General features: G+C 46.1%; 1 protein-coding gene across 1 annotated transcript in view; it reads right to left on the bottom strand.

Moving 5' to 3' along the window:
• Nucleotides 1-14,142: 14,142 nt before the first annotated feature.
• Nucleotides 14,143-15,401, bottom strand: part of LOC109510023 (uncharacterized) — a 4,202-nt gene continuing 2,943 nt past the window's right edge. The window contains exon 2 of the mRNA XM_019860005.1: nucleotides 14,143-15,000. Coding sequence (XP_019715564.1) covers nucleotides 14,447-15,000 — 554 coding nt within the window. The 3' untranslated portion in view covers nucleotides 14,143-14,446. The remainder of the gene's footprint in view (nucleotides 15,001-15,401) is intronic.

Here is a 15,401-nt window from a genome sequence, read left to right as displayed (position 1 = left end):
GAAGAAGAGCCATACACAAGGTGGAAACAGAAGTGAAGAACGACCGTTGCGAATTCATTGGAACGTTGTTTGTGATCAGAAATTAAAAAAAAAAAAAAACATCAAATGTCACAAAATGATCTTCACAGGGCGGCCTTCATGTGTTACTGCTGATTTTTCGAAGAGGTTTGCAATGACAAACTGGGACCAACAGACGGCAGTGAACGACTTTTCAGGGTATGAAATAAAGGAAGATGGTATTCTTTCAGAAGGTTGAAATGAGAAACTGTGCCCAACAGACTGCAGTGATCCACCTTTGAAGAGAAGAAATACAGGAAGACGGTATTTTTGAAGGTTGTAATGACAAACTATGACCAAAAGAGGGCAGTAACGGACTTCTGCCGTGCACGTCCCAATGGGCCTCTCGCAACTGCGAGTGTAGAAAGTAAATCCACAAGGTTTTTTTTTTTTAATTTTTAAACAGTCTTTATTGAACAAGTCAGGATTCTCAGTCAACAGAAAACAATACGAACACGTTATTAATACATGCACATATTACAAACATTTCAACAAAAAGAAGCCAGGGGATTTTTAAACAACAATTTCAAATAAGGAGCACAAAGCTAGAGTCTTAACAGCTTTTTTGTTTTTGGAGCCATAATAGAACTCAGGTACTGCTTTGTTTCTGCTTCAAGAATTAAGAAAAGAGGTTTTGAATTACTCCATCTGGATTTGTATCTGTGGAACTTGGCGAGAATGATTATTAAATTTATAATGAAGGTTTATTTTGTGTTTTTTTCCTTACTTTTGTACAACCCAAATAGTACATTTTTCCAGTATAGCATAAAGTCAGAGTCAGTACGTTTAATAATAAATCTGGATACAGCTTTCCAAAATGTGTTGGTATACGGGCATTGCCAAAACAAGTGAACCATTATTTCAGGGTACATTCCACAAAATGAACAATCAACAGATGTCTTTCTTGAACCTAAGAAGATAATGCTTAGTGGGATAGTATTTGTGTATCATTTTAAAAGAGATTTCCCTTACTTTATTAGTCAGGAGGTATTTGTATGGGAGAGACCAGATTTTTACCCAGTGTAGATTATCGACAAAACCGGACCAATAAGTAATATGTGGGGTTGTTGAAATATCTTTTTGAAACAGGGAACGTAAGTTACGGTTATTTCTGACTGATGTTGACGCAAAACAGGATTTGCCGATAGCAGTCATTTTGGGGTCCAGGGTTGGCGTGAAGGTTGTTCTGTCCACCCCTTTCAAGAGGGTCAAGATTCCAGAAGGAATAGCATCCACGACTGTCGCAAATTCCTTTGGGGTGACAGGTAGGTTAAATTCATTTAAAAATTCAGAGTAACTTAAAAGGAAACCTTGATTATTGATTAGTTGACTGACCAAGATTATTTTATTACTGAACCAATTATGGAGAAACAATCATCTATTGTATAAGATGAAACGATTATTCCAGATAAAGCATTTATGAGGGGAAAAAATATGTTTATACATCAAGGACCAAGCCAAAAGTATTTGTTTGTGGAAATTGCATAAAGCCAAGGCAATTTTTTCTATTTTGTAGTCACATAAAAGTATAAAGTTAAGACCACCAAGTTGAGAAAATAAATAGTTAGGTATAAAGTTCCAAATAGATGAGCGGTTACCTAAAAATTGTTTGATCCAATTGATTTTAAACATATTATTGAGGGTAGAGAAGTCCAGGAAGTTCAATCCACCAGTTTCATAGGTATTCATTACAACAGACCTTTTCACATTGTGAGTCTTGTTCCTCCACAAGAAGTTGAAAAGCATCTTGTTGATATTCTTACAAATTTTCTCATTCACAGACAAAGAGAATTGCTGCATACGTAAGACGCGACAGTCCTTCCGCTTTGGTCAGTAGCGTTCGTCCTTTTAAAGAAAGATCTCTACCTAGCCACTGGTTAAGCTTAGCCTGGGTTTTGTTAATAATTGGGTCGAAGTTCGCTGTACATCGCATGGCCTCATTTTTTTATCATGGTTATCCCGAGATAGGTAACCTTTTCTCCAACTGGGATGATGCAGATCAAAGTCCCATTCCGGTCATGGATAGGGAACAGTTCACATTTGTTGAGATTTAGGTGGAGACCAGAGGCCGCTGAGAACTGTTCGACCGTTTTAATCGCAGCAGAGACTTGGCTAGAGTTCTTTAGGAATAAGGTAGTGTCATCTGCAAGCTGACTGATCAGGATTTCTCTGCCTGCAATAGACATCCCTTGGATGGCACTTCTTCTGATATGACAGGTGAGGAGTTGCGTACACAGTAGAAACAGAAATGGTGAGGCCGGACAGCCTTGGCGCACTCCTCGATTTAAAGAAAATCTTGGAGAGGTGACATTTCTCAGTTTGATGGAGCTATTGCCATTGGCATACATAGTCTTGACAACTTTACAAAAGAAATCACCAAATCCGAATTGTTCCATGCAGCGAAAAATGAACTCATGTTCTGTTCAGATATTATTCCTCTCTGTTAGTTGGATTTGAAAGAAACAATGTAGAATGCTGTTGAAGGTATTTCCTGCTTACTGTGATTACAATCACCTTTGGTACCACCTCACCCCCACCACTTTTAGGACCCCTCCAGAGGACATGCCAACACCAAAAGAGGAACTGTTATCTCTAGTTTTTGTGTTGCAGCTATTGAGGGACTGCGCCTTACTATGAGTACTATTGATCCCATTCTCTTTCCTGAACATCTGTTTGCACACTTAAAACAACGTATGTAGTGTTAAATTTTATCGTCTTCCTCCTTGGTTGTTTAACGGCCCCCTCAAGTGTCTTCTGTTGTCCCCCCGCACCTTGGGTAACGTGATGGTTTCCACCAGCTTGAGCAGAGATACATGGAAGACTGGGTGGACTCTGAGAGTGGGTGGCAGACGAAGCCTGACCGACACAGGGTTTATTATGCGCTCTATGTCAAACGGACCAATGAACCTAGGGCCCAGCTTGCGGGAAGTCCCGGCCAGATGGAGGTCACGTGTGGAGAGCCAAATCTTTTGCCCCGGACGGTAGTCAGGTGCAGGGCGGCAATGGCGGTCGGCAATCTTAGAGTTACGGTCAGCTGTGCGAGACAAGGCCGCTCTGGTCTCCCTCCAGACACGATGTGCCCGCTTGAGATGGTGCTGAATGGACGGAATGGACTTGGCTTTCCTAAGAGGGAAACAGAGGGGGTTGATTGCTGTAGGCGGCCATAGATGGAGAATTGTCCGTTGCTGATGAGACCAGGGTGTTGTGTGCATAATCGATCCATGGCAGATGTTCGGCCCAGGATGCCGGCTGGTGCAGGCACACACACCGGATGGCAGCCTCCAGGTCCTGGTTGACCCGTTCGCTTTGGCCGTTAGTCTGGGGGTGGTATCCTCAAGACAGACTGGATGAAGCACCGAGTGACTGACAAAACTTCTTCCAAACCTGGGAGACAAACTGAGGACCCCGGTCCAACACAATGTCTGTTGGCAGGCCATGGACTCGAAAAACGTTTTGGACGAGGAGTCGAGCGGTTTCGAAAGAAGACGGAAGCCTGGGCAGGGCCACAAAATGAGCCAGTTTTGAGAAACGATCGACTACGGTGAGGATAACTGACCTTCCTTTGGAGACGGGCAGACCAGTGACAAAATCCAGCAAGATGTGCGACCAAGGACGGGATGGCACAGGTCATGGTTGCAGCAATCCTGCCGGAGGCCGCCGAGAAGACTTTCCGCAGGCACAAACTGGGCAGGCACCCACATACTCTTAAATGTCCTTGAGCATGTCTGGCCACCAAAAACGTTGGGTGATGACAGCGTGAGTGCGACGAATCCCAGGATGGCATGCAATCGTAGAGGCGTGTCCCCACTTGAGCACCCCGGCACGGTTTTGGGCAGGGACGAACAAACACCCGGCTGGGCAACCCTCAGGGATAGATGTATCATTCAAAGCCTCCATGATGTGTCGCTCGACCTCCCATCGAAGCATGCCCACGATGCATTGGCTGTCATGTTCCGTATTCGACAGCAGGTGGCAGGCATTCATTCTGCCGCCTGCACACCTGTGGCGCATTTGTTCTGGATTACACTTGCTATATCTAGGCACTCCGGCTGTCAACTCATTGCCGGAGTATTGCTTGCCGTGCCACTGCTATTGCCCATGCTAGTATTTCGTATTCGCACTCGATTGCTATTCGCTACTATTTCATCATCCCAGTGGGATTCTCTTTAACGCGTAGTTCTTCGAGTAAATTGTCTTATCTTTTCCTTGCCGTTTTTTGCAAGCGCTTTCTTTTCCTCACGTTACATTATTTCCTGGTTCTCGTTTTGACCAGCGTTTTCTGTTTTCCTTTTGACGGTGTTTTTTCGTTTGTAATAAATATTATTTGTTAGACAAGACCTTGTCAGTGCCTGCTATTTCGGGGATCCACCTATTCTTGTTCGCTCCGTTGCGTACGAAGCAGTTCTCTCTTTCTGCCTAGTACGCAACGTGACATTGGCTTGGCATGATCGTCTTGGACCTGGTCTCATTTACCGTAGAGTCATGGAGTCATGAGAGGGCGTCCAGCTTGTGGTTTTAGGAGCCCTTCTGGTAGATAAGCGTGCAGTTGAACCGGGTGAAGAGCAGGGCCCATCATGCCTGCCGTGAGTTCAACCTTTTAGCAGTTCTGATGTAAGCCAGGTTCTTGTAGTCCGTGTAAACTGTGAATGGGTCCTTGGCCCCCTCTAACCAGTGACGCCATTCTTGGAGTGCCAAAACGATAGCCAGCAGTTCGCGGTTCCCGACGTCGTAATGGGCTTCGGCCGAGGTGAGCTTCCGGGAGAAAAAGGCACAGGGGTGGAGTTTCTGGTCGACCGGGGAACGCTGGGACAGTACCACCCCCACTCCTGAATCTGAAGCGTCAACCTCAACAACAAAAGACAGGTCAGGATTAGGGTGGGTTAACACAGGTGGACATGTGAATAATTTCTTCAATTCCCGAAAAGCGGTCTCAGCTTCCTCTGACCAACGGAAACCGGTCTTGCTGGAGGAAAGTTTGGTCAGTGGGGCCGCCTTTCGACTGTAATTCTTGGTAAATCCATGGTAAAAATTAGAAAACCCCAGAAATCTTTGTAATTGTTTTCTGGTAGAGGGTGTGGGCCACTCAACCACTGCCCGAGTCTTGGCTGGATCTGCACGGAGCTGCCCCTTTTCAATAATGAAACCCCAAAAGGGGACTGATTCAGCATGAAATTGACATTTCTCCGCCTTCACATACAGTCGGTTTTCCAACAACCGCTGGAGTACTTTTCGAACGTGCAATCTATGTTCCTGAAGGTTCTTTGAGAATATTAAAATATCATCTAGATAAACAAAACAACAAACGTTGAGCATGTCTCTGAGAACATTGTTAATTAAGCAGTGGAAGACTGCAGGTGCATTAGTCAATCCAAATGGCATGACCAAGTACTCGAAATGCCCCAAGGGGGTCTTGAACGCCGTCTTCCATTCATCTCCCTCCCGTATGCGGACTAGATGGTATGCACTGCGAAGGTCAAGTTTTGAAAAAATAGTTGCGGACTGTAGAGGTGCAAAGGCGGAATCTATTAGAGGTAACGGATACTTATTCCTCAATGTGATTTCGTTGAGTCCGCGCTAATCTATGCATGGTCTCAGTGTTTTATCTTTCTTTTCAATTAAGAAAAATCCCACACCCAAGGGCGACTTGGATGGTCGACTGATCCCTGTCGCCGAAGAGCTGGAGATATACTTACGCAGTGCCTCTTGTTCCGGTTGCGACACCTGATAGAGACGCGAGCTAGGGAGGGCAGAATTAGGAAGGATATCAATGGTACAGTCGTAGGGCCGGTGTGGCGGTAACGTTTGGGCTAAATCCTTACTAAATACGCTTCTTAAATCATGATATTCTGGTGGTACTCCCTCCAAGCAAATATCGTTAAGGGTGGGCGCTACAGGTGGTTTGTGTTCGGAGTCAGCACGTCTTAGACAGTTGCCATGGCAAAATAGACTCCAACGCTCAACTGACGGGTTAGTCCAATTGATGTCAGGATTATGCGTGCGCAGCCATGGCAAGCCTAACACGATCGGAACAGTGCGCGATGACATGACAAAAAACCGCCTCACCTCTGTATGATTCCCCGAGAGGCGTAATTGAATTGGAGAGGTAATAAACTTGACTTCCGCCAGGAGTCGACCATCAAGATCCGTAACCCGTTTGACTACCGGCAGTTCCTCGGTTAAGCTCCCGAGGGCTTTAACAATACTCGGATTGATAAAACATTCGTCGGACCCGCAAAATCACATTTATGAATGAATTAATGAATATTTATTGTCATTACACTTTCGTGCAACGAGACATCACTTAACAGGCATGCTCCGCACAAGAAACATGAAAAACAATGACGAACATGGGATGCAGTGCAAAGGGCCTGTCGGTACTCACTGTAAAGCACCCCAAGATCTTCGTTAGAAAGGAAACCACTAGGGGAGGGGAGGGGTAAAAAAACCCACGCTCGAACTATACTCTTCTGAGGATAATTAGAGTTCTAGGAGAAAAAAAATACCCAAGCACATTTAACAAACATATGACAGTTACAACAAGTCACAAGACATAACATATAATGAGGGGATGGATGGAAAGGGGGGGGGGGGGAACGCGACGCTGCCCGTCCGACCAGCTGCTCAGTCCAAAACGAGCGCTCCGCAGATCAAGGTCAGTCACGTCATGGCGGGAAAACAACAGGAACAATAAAGGCGGTGATTCCAAGGGTGTGTATGCGTGTGTGATAGTCTGGTTGTGTGTGCGTATCGGGCGGCCGCTGCTTCGTCAAGGTCCGCTCATGGAGACAGTCCTGGCTTATCAGTCCATGGCCAAGAAGGAGGGGGTGATGGTGGGGGCACTAGCTTCTGTGCGTACTTTTCATCCAGGGGAAAGGTTCCAGATAGTGTTGTTTTGGAGGGATTCAGGCAGCCTTGAGTCTGTGGCGTATCTCTTCACTGGCGCCGATCAGCCAAATCTGCAATTTCTTTTCGAAGCGCGGATTCCGACTTCTCCACGTTGATCTCTATCTTACGAAGAAGCTCCAAAACCGCATCCATATTGCGGTTGAGCTCAGTCATCGCTTGAGTCTGAGTGTTGGACATTTGCGCTAAACCATCCAGAATGACCGGCAGCTTCTTCACTTCCAAAAAAGCCGCTCCCGTCGGTTGAATTTTGCGATAGAACAGGAAACTGCTAACACCAAACAGCAGCATACCTGTTATCAGAAGGCCGATAATGTAGATGTCTTCCACATCCACAACAGACAGTATTGACAGGCACACCATTCTCCACTTTCTCCAGGGACCTAGGGCGTACCCGGCAGCAAATGTCCCCGAGGGGCAAGTAGGCTCACCACTGCCTGCTCTTTTCATCGAAAAAATTTTGTCGATTGCATCAAGAGACCAGCCAACCAATTCCATGGTTTGTTTTAGGATGAAAAATGTGGTAGGAGGCTAGGAAAGTTAGACAAAGACAACACATAGACTGAGTGGCGAGCAAGGAGAGGGTGGGGGGTGGGGACAGGAGCTAAGCAAAAAAGCGTCCGCCTTCGTCGAGAGCCAAGCAGAAAATGCTATGCTATGCTTAGATGGTGCTCGTTACATCAGTCAACAAAATTGTCAATCCCATCACAGTGGCTACGAATGCCAGAGTCACTCGTGAGCAGACTAAGGATAGCTGTATCATCTGAGAATTTTACAACATACTGATTTAGTTGAGAGCTCACAAAATCATTTGTAAATGAACAGGAAAGGTGAGCTCACGCATTCCTGTGGAGCCCCAGTGCTGTTCATGACCTCCTCTGACAATACAGTGTTAAATCTCACACACTGTGGCCTTTTTGATAAGAAGGAGTGGTACCACGTAATAAGAAATGTATTGACATTCAACCGAACCAGCTTCTTCAGCAATATGTCTGGACGGATTGAATTAAAGGCTGAGCTGAGGTCCACAAATAGCAGTCTGGCATATGCTCCCCTACTTTCAAGATGCCTGAAAAGAAAGTGCAGGACAGTAGACACGGCATCACTCGTACTACGATTTTTAGTACAGGCAAATTGATATTGGTCTATCGAGGCTTCCACCTTCCTATGTAGTTTCTCTACAATGATCTTCTCCAACCTTTCATGACAGTGGAGGTTAGGGCCACTGGTCTATAGTCGTTGTCAACCTGTGGGCAGGGTTTTTTAGAGACCGGAATTATAATTGATTTCTTCCAGAGCTGTGGCACTTCTGTGTCTATAGACAGCTGGAAGAGAGGATGCCAGGCCGGCATTATTTCCTCAGCGAAAGCTTTTAATAAATAAGCAGACATGTTGTCTGGTCCAGTGGCCTTGTTTATTCGCAGTGATTTAAAAACACTAGCTGAGTCGATGAACACCCTGTTATGAGAATCATACTGCAGATTGCATAGCAATTCATTACACTCTTTGGAAGTGTCAACTTCAAAGCGCATATAGAAATCATTTAGTTCCCTTGCTTTCTCTTCATGGGCCGACAAGGGCTTCTTCCTAGTGTCCATGTTCATCATGGTGCGAATTAAGTCCCACAGCCTCTTTGTGTTTGAATTGGACAGGGCTTGCTCTGCCCGCTCTTTGTGTTTTGACGGTGCTGCTCTTAGTTGCCGGTTCAGATCTTTCTGGGCCAAACTCAGCCCTGCGGTGTCACCGAGCCTTTGGGCTGTTTTCTTCCTCCTTATGCACTCAATAACTTCCTTCGTGATTATACGGTTTATTGTTTGCATATATTTTTAGGTTTTTTTGGAGGGATAATGTGCATGCAGAAGGAGACAAAATCCGTTATTACATCTGCAGCCTCATGAACATGTGTGTCTTGGAAAAATACACTCCAGTCTGTGCAGAGATAGCTTCCCTTGAGCTCCTCTACTTTGTCGTTCGACCACACATTCACAGTTTTAATTTTTGGCTTGCTAGACTTAAAAGCTGACCTGTAGATGGTAAGTAGGTATACAGTATAGCCTTATGGTCTGAGCTTCCAAGGGGAGGCAGGGCTCTAACAATATAGGCATCCGTAATTATTCCATAGCATTTATCAAGGATATTGTTATTTCTCGTGCCACATTTAACATACTGATGAAAGCCAGGCAGTGATTTGTCCAGATTACAGTGATTTGCGTCCCCTAGGATTAACATGGGGTTGTCCGGTTTGTCTCTTAAGTGCTGGTGAATACAGTCCGCGATCTGGCTCGCTGCCTTTGCGGCATTCCCGTTTGGTGGCACATACATGACACACAAATATGTTGGTGAACTCTCTCAGGAGGTAGTGTGGTCGCAGGGATATGCACAGCAGCTCCAGATTGGGGTTGCAGAATGTCTTTTGTGGCAAAATTCCGACACCAGCTGTCGCGAAGGTATACGCAGAGACCCCTCTCGTTTTCCCGGAAGAGTCATCTCGATCCGTGCATATGTGAGTGAACCCGTCTATTTGAATGAGATTGTCCGGGACATCCGCGTGAAACCAGGTCTCGGTAAACACCAGCAAGCCGGACTCACGATATTCGAAGCTTGCTCTTGCCTGGGTGCGCAACTCGTCCAGTTTGTTCTTGAGCGATCGCTGATTGCAGAGCAGGATGGGCGGGAGTGGAAGTTTGACAGCTCTCCACACCCGCTGTCGAACACCTCCTCTCCTGCCCCGCTTCCTGATCCTCTTGAGACGGCTCGGCGTTGGCGTGGGTCGCCGCTGTAATTCCACGGGAATGTCTTCCAGCACGCTTGGTGACAGCAGAAGTCCATACACCCGCAGGTTTCAGAGCTCGATCCCGCTGTGTCTGAGTTGTCCTGAGCTGGAGAGCACGCCAGCAAAACACCGTGCCGGCAGCCCAGATACCGTCAGCCATACAAAAAACAGTGGCTTCATTCTTCTCCAGTTTGATGCACCAACGCTCAGATTGACGCATAAACCCAAGCACAGACAAAGTAAATGCTGTGAACCAGTGTGCAGAGCAACACCAAACAACATAACGCACCACAAACAACCCAACAGAGTGCAGCAGCAGGGAGCCTCCGACATGTCGCCTGCAGAGCAGCGCCATCTTGGATTCAGGAAATGAACGTTTCCTGGAATGGTTTGACTGTTTTCATGTTAAAAACTTCGCAAACTGGACCGCTAATAAGAGAGGAGGCGAGTTCCATAGCACTAACTATGTGCATCGAAGACTTCGAAGTGTCCCTTGGTTGGCTTCAAAAGTTCGTTGCGCGACATCAGCTGAGCAATGCTGTCATGTGTGGTGATCGAGGGTAGGTAAAGTAAGAGACAATGAGTGAGTGGAAAGAAAAACCACCAGGCCTCTTACTCGTCTCATTTTGTAGCAAATAGTCCTAACTTTTTTGTACTTTGTATTTTTTTACATACCTGGACTCTATGCTGCAGTTTTTATGTTATAAAAGTTTTTGGGCAATATATTGTTTCACTTTGTTGCTTGTGTTGTCACACATGTATGTTGTTAACATACTTGGACGTTCATACAGGACATATAGCATAGTTGTTTAACTGTTCTCATTTAAAAAAAAGTATGTTCATACTTTAATGATTTTGTTCTGTTGATGTTTGGTCTGGACTGTCAACATATGCAGTTTTTATATGTACCGTATCTTGTGCTGACCCGGCCCACCTGTCAAATTTTAGAAATCAATGTGGCCCCCGAGCCAAAAAGTTTGCCCACCCCTGCACTACAGTAAAGAAAGGGGTGCACAGTCAGTGTGTCAGAGATGTGGCAGCTCCCCAGCCCATCCAAAATGTGATTGTCCCGCTCATGAGCCAAAATGTCATGCTTGCCGGAGGAAGGGACATTTTAAGCCTGTGTGTAAGTTCAAATCTGCGCATTAAGTTACAGGTGACAAAGAAGACAAGAACGAGGAGGAGGTCCTCCTCGACAGTATTACGACAGACCGTGACCCCGTGCATGGTCAAAATTGACATTAATCAGCGCAGTGTGATGTTCAAAATAGATATGGGTGACGTTGCATGCCGAGGCAGTGTCACTATGGAGACATTAAAGAAGAACTATCCAAAAATATGCACTGGGCTAGGAGAGACGCGGCAGCCGTACAACATCAAGGTGAAACCAGGGGCTGAACCTTTCTCATTTAAAACACCAAGGAGGATTCCATTGCCATTACTGGACAAAGTCAAGCAAGAGCTATCCCGCATGGAACGACTTCGGGTGATAAGCAGAATCGAGAAGCCAACAGACTGGTGCGCTGGCCTCGTGGTGGTGCCCAAAAAATCAGGTGCTGTACGCATCTGTGTCGATCTCACCAAACTCAACGAGTCAGTGTGGAGGGAAAAGTATATCCAGCCGTCAATGGAGGAAACACTGGGCATGCTGGCTGCAGCCAGAATTTTTAGTAAGCTGGATGCAAAAATGGGGTTTTGGCCAACACCCCTAACACCTTCGGGCTCTATTACTTCAAGTGGCTACCTTTTGTAATAGCCTCCGTCCCTGAACACTTTCAGAACCGAATAGTAACAGAGGTTACAGAAGGGCTGTGTATGCCACATGGACAATGTGCTAATATGAGGCCGAACACAGGAGGAGCATGATGCCCGCCTGCATGCTACTTTGGAGAAGATCCAGGAGGCAGGAATCAGTCTCAAAGTCAAAAGTGTGAACTGTCGAAGTCAGAGGAGACATTTCTAGCCAATGTGATCTCCGACAGTGGGATCAGGACAGACCCAGGCAAGACTGAGGCAGTCATGTTGATGACGGAGCCAACGAATGCAACAGAGTTGAGAAGTTTTCTCGGAATGCTAAACCAACTGGGGAGGTTTGTGCCTCGGTTGGTAGAGAGAAATAAGCCTCTCTGTGGCCTCCTGTCCAAAAACAACTGTTGGGTATGGGGTGTTGACAATGCGCGAGCCTTTCAAGATTTAAAGGATGCACTGACGTCCACACCAGTGCTAGCTATGTACAATCCCAACAGGGAGAGCAAAGTCTCAGGAGACGCGTCGTAGTACGGTTTGGGAGGAGTTCTTCTCCAGAAGTAGGAGGAAGAATCGAGGCCAATAGCCTGTGTGTCACGGTCTCTCAAATCTATGGAGCAGATATATGCACAAGTGGAGAAGGAGGCTCTGGGGCTAACCTGGGCCTATGAGAGCATCCGCAACTTTCTCATTGGGAACCATTTCCTGATGGAGACGGACCACAAGCCTCTCCTGAGTCTCCTGGGGTCCCAAGCCCTGGATGCTTTTCCTCCGCGGATCCAATACTTCAGAATTCGACTTATGCGCTTACTCAATCGCTCACGTCCAAAGAAAATGCCTGTGGACGGCCGACACACTGTCTCGAGCTCCCATGGAGAGGGCGGAGAGACCAGCTGACAAAGAATTGTTTGAAGATCTATGCGGACATGGTAATGGAGAACCTACTGGCGACCACCAAATACCGAGAAAAGCTGAGAGAGCAGCTGCAGAGGGACAGTGTGTGTGCACAGGTGATGCAGCTGTGCACAGAAGGCTGGCCTGAACACGGCCAACGGCACTCAGGCTGTACAGAGCAGAGCAAGTGTTCCTTGCAGTCCTTACGAAAGAATCCTACTGAAGGGACAGAGACTCATCATACCTTCAACCATGAGAAATGACGTTCTCGCCAAACTGCACGAAGGTCACCAAGGCATGGTAAAGTGTAGACAGCGGAAGAGGCGATTCCATAGCCGTACCGAGGCTCCGTTGGCCTCCACAAAGTCAAATGAGGTAATCCGTCATCTTAAATCAATCTATGCATGCCACGGGATCCCAGACCTTTTGGTTTCGGATAGAGGGCCCCAGTTTTCCGGAACGGCCTTCGCAGCGTTCGCAGAGTCCGATGGGTTCTGTCACATTACAAGTAGCCCACGATACCCTCACGGCAATGCCGAGGCAGGACATGCAGTTCAGACGGTGAAAGGACTCTTGAAAAAAAGCAGATGACCTCTATCAGGCAGTACTTGCATACAAGGCTACCCCTCTCGAAAAAGGGTAGTCCAGCTCAGCTTCTCATGGGGGAGACTACGCACAACCGTACCTATCCTTCCTGTCCTGCTCAACCCAGCCAGCCTTGACCGAGAAGCCGTTATACAGAAAGAACGTGGCAAGAGGACAAAAGATAGCGTGTATCTTTCTTTACAACACGCAACATTCTGCACAGAACCTTGTCACTCAACCCAGGACAGGATGTGTGGATTAAGGACCAAGGAGCAGGATCCTTCATTGAAAGACATGCCTCTCCACGATCATATCTGGTGGAGGGACCCCATGGGACCATCAGATGAAACTGTCGTCATCTCATCCCAATGAGGTCATCGCCTGAGCAGGGTGGCCGTGGTGCAGCAGAGTTCTCGGGAGGCTTTCCAGAAAAACCATCAGCAGAACCACCACAGCAGTCTTCCAGACCCGCCATTTACTCCTACTACTAGAACTAGGTTTGGGAGAGTTGTGGTGAAACAAACCAGGTTGGATTTATAATTGTTTTTTTTCCCTTCTTCGTTCTTCCTCCGACTTTTCAGAGACAATCATAAGTTAAAAAAGAAAAAAAAATTATGGAATGTTGAGATATGATTGTAAATGTTGTTCTTTTCACTGTAAAATGTTTACAGAGCGTAGAGGAGGATCAGTTAAGATGGATGTTCAAGTTATTGGTTTTGGAGTGGATTGTTCAAACTAACAGTAACCTTGCTTATGCGTACGTGATCCTTTGGCAGTCTTAGGCAGCATACCTTACAACCATGAGGCATAATAATCCTCAAGGTCTGTTCAATCATTGGTAGTCTATCCAATGATTTTAGAGAGGGGAGATGTGGTGTAATCGTGTACGACAAAAACTAGTCGCTGTGCGATTACGTCACGGGTGTGCGTCGGGAGCGGGAGATGAGAGTAGGGATGAGAGAGCCAGATACGCATCGCGGAAGCATAAGTTATCCACGTTAACTGAACAGTTGGACTCATGTGTGCCTCATTCAACATGACAAGTATCAGGTAGCACCACCTAGAAACCGAATAACTCCAAAAACAAGTAGCAGCAGCAAGAGTGTTTTACACAAATATAAAAAGCAATGGGTATGCAGATGGGGGAAAGTTTTATCTTCCTTTTTGTCTGCTTGTGCCAGAATCTCTAATTGAGAAAATGAATAGCATGAACATGTTTTCTTCACATCTGAGGAAAACGAAGCCTTTCATGTTCTTTTTGCTTGAGTGCTACAGAGCAAATATTGACTCTGAATTGACATGCTTGATATTCCCCAAATTCATATTTCAGCAAAGAAGTTACTTTTCCCAGACTTCCTCACCGAAAATCTAAACTCGTCAATACAAGTCTTGTCAATGCTCATGGCCCTGACCATCATAACATCATAAGCGTGACGTTGATGAATTAAAAGAACTTGACAAAAAAAAGTGCCACTTTGTTTTTTTTTTTTACCGCCGCCAAATCTTTTTCCAAAGTCTCCTGAAAAAAGAGATTTTAGTCTTTTTTTCCTGCACTTTTGGCAGAGCGTTCATCTTTTCTTTAAAAATTGTGCTCTTCTCTGGACAAACTTTGCGCCTCTTCATCCTGGCAAAGAAGTTTCTCACCTTTTTAAAACATCTTCTGTCCAGGAAACGTGTTTCTGGGACTGGAAGTTGTGGCAGTCCAAGAGCTGAACTATGAACCACATCTTTTTTTAATTTTCGGGTCCTTTTTGAAGCCAACAGTTTGTGCTTCGTATTCTTTTTGCTTTCAGCAGTTAAAGGTTTTGGGGATGAGGTTGTGTTGTTTTCTTTGGTAGTTGACTGCACCTTTGTGGCCTCGATTGTCTTTTCATCCTCAGGAACCTCAAAAAGATGGTGTGGACAAGGGTGTTCACTATCATCCTGTGATTCTGTTGCAATTGGGTGAACTTTGCACATCTGGCGTCTTGATAAGATGTCAGTAAAGTCGGCCTGGTTCTCTGCACTATGTGGAGCTGCCATGGAGTTTTCAGGAGGTTCTTCTGCAACAGATGACATTTTCACACTCTGCTCTCCTTGCACATTTGTGAAATTTGATGCCTCATCTTCTCTTCTGGTATTATTATCTAACACAGACCTGGGCATATTACGGCCCGCGGGCCGGATCCGGCCCGTTGGTCTTTTTAATCCGGCCCGGTAGTTGGTACAGTACACAATTAAGGTTCGATGTCAATGATTGCATTCATTTCATTTGGACGTGTAATGACAGGCATTTCAACGCCAGGTGGCGGAGTTACTTGAAGTTGCAGAGCACAGGGAGGGAGAGGAAGACGATACGGAAGCCCGCAGTCGCGCTAACTCAAGTAACTCCGCTCGATACGACGGAATACGTGTGTCTGCGGCGCAATTTACAATCATTGGATTCAAAACGACGACATGCAAG

The sequence above is a fragment of the Hippocampus comes genome, unplaced genomic scaffold, assembly GCF_001891065.2.
Source record: "Hippocampus comes isolate QL1 unplaced genomic scaffold, H_comes_QL1_v1.1 scaffold34, whole genome shotgun sequence".
Taxonomy (NCBI): Eukaryota; Metazoa; Chordata; class Actinopteri; order Syngnathiformes; family Syngnathidae; genus Hippocampus; species Hippocampus comes.
This window is presented reverse-complemented; position numbering and strand designations above follow the sequence as displayed.